The following is a 642-nucleotide window of genomic DNA, read 5'->3' on the forward strand; positions in this document are numbered from 1 at the left end:
CCTCAAGTTCTTACGGCCCCATTATGGCAAGCTGAAGGAGATTTACGAGAACATGGCTCCAGGAGAGAACAAGGTAAAGGCTCTTGGCCTCTCTGCCCCCCGTGGCTGGGGGGATGGTGCTGGGGCCGGTGATTGCAGAGCCTTCTGGACCCCATGGCCTAACATCAGCCTCCCTGCCTTGCTCCAGTGGATTATCACTTGCCAGGGCCGTGCCTTTGCCACCTGTGACAGCTTATGGGCGCAGGGAGGGTGTTGTGTCACCGGCTGCCCCTGCTTTCCCGTGTGCAGCGTGTGTCTGGACCTCTGCGCTCTCCCCACAGCGCTTTGCGGCAGACATCATCTCAGTGCTGGCCATGACCATGAGCGGGGAGCGCGAGTGTCTGAAGTACCGGCTGGTGGGATCCCAGGAGGAGCTGGCGTCTTGGGGACATGAGTACGTCAGGTGAGCCTGGATGGGAGCAGGATTTGTGGAGGGACAAGGGTTTGGGGATCTCCCAGAGCGCTGTGACTCTGGCCTGTCTGGGATGTGTCCCAGCTTGCTGGGTTTGTGCTCAGCTGTCCCTGTCACACCTGCATATGCGTCACCTCATCGCCGCTACGTGGTGATTTGGTAGCCGCAGAGGTCTGGCTGCTGCGGCCTCT

The 642-nt window shown here is 60.4% G+C and overlaps 1 protein-coding gene across 1 annotated transcript in view; it reads left to right on the forward strand.

Annotated features, from left to right (window-relative positions):
- Nucleotides 1-7: 7 nt before the first annotated feature.
- Nucleotides 8-642, forward strand: part of PSMD2 (proteasome (prosome, macropain) 26S subunit, non-ATPase, 2) — a gene marked incomplete at its 3' end in the record, with an annotated part of 5,975 nt that continues 5,340 nt past the window's right edge. The window contains exons 1-2 of the mRNA XM_010135221.1: nucleotides 8-73; nucleotides 321-442. Of these exons, the coding sequence (XP_010133523.1) occupies nucleotides 53-73; nucleotides 321-442 (143 nt within the window). The remainder of the gene's footprint in view (nucleotides 74-320; nucleotides 443-642) is intronic.

Source organism: Buceros rhinoceros, unplaced genomic scaffold (genome assembly GCF_000710305.1).
Source record: "Buceros rhinoceros silvestris isolate BGI_N320 unplaced genomic scaffold, ASM71030v1 scaffold32654, whole genome shotgun sequence".
In the NCBI taxonomy this organism is placed as follows: domain Eukaryota; kingdom Metazoa; phylum Chordata; class Aves; order Bucerotiformes; family Bucerotidae; genus Buceros; species Buceros rhinoceros.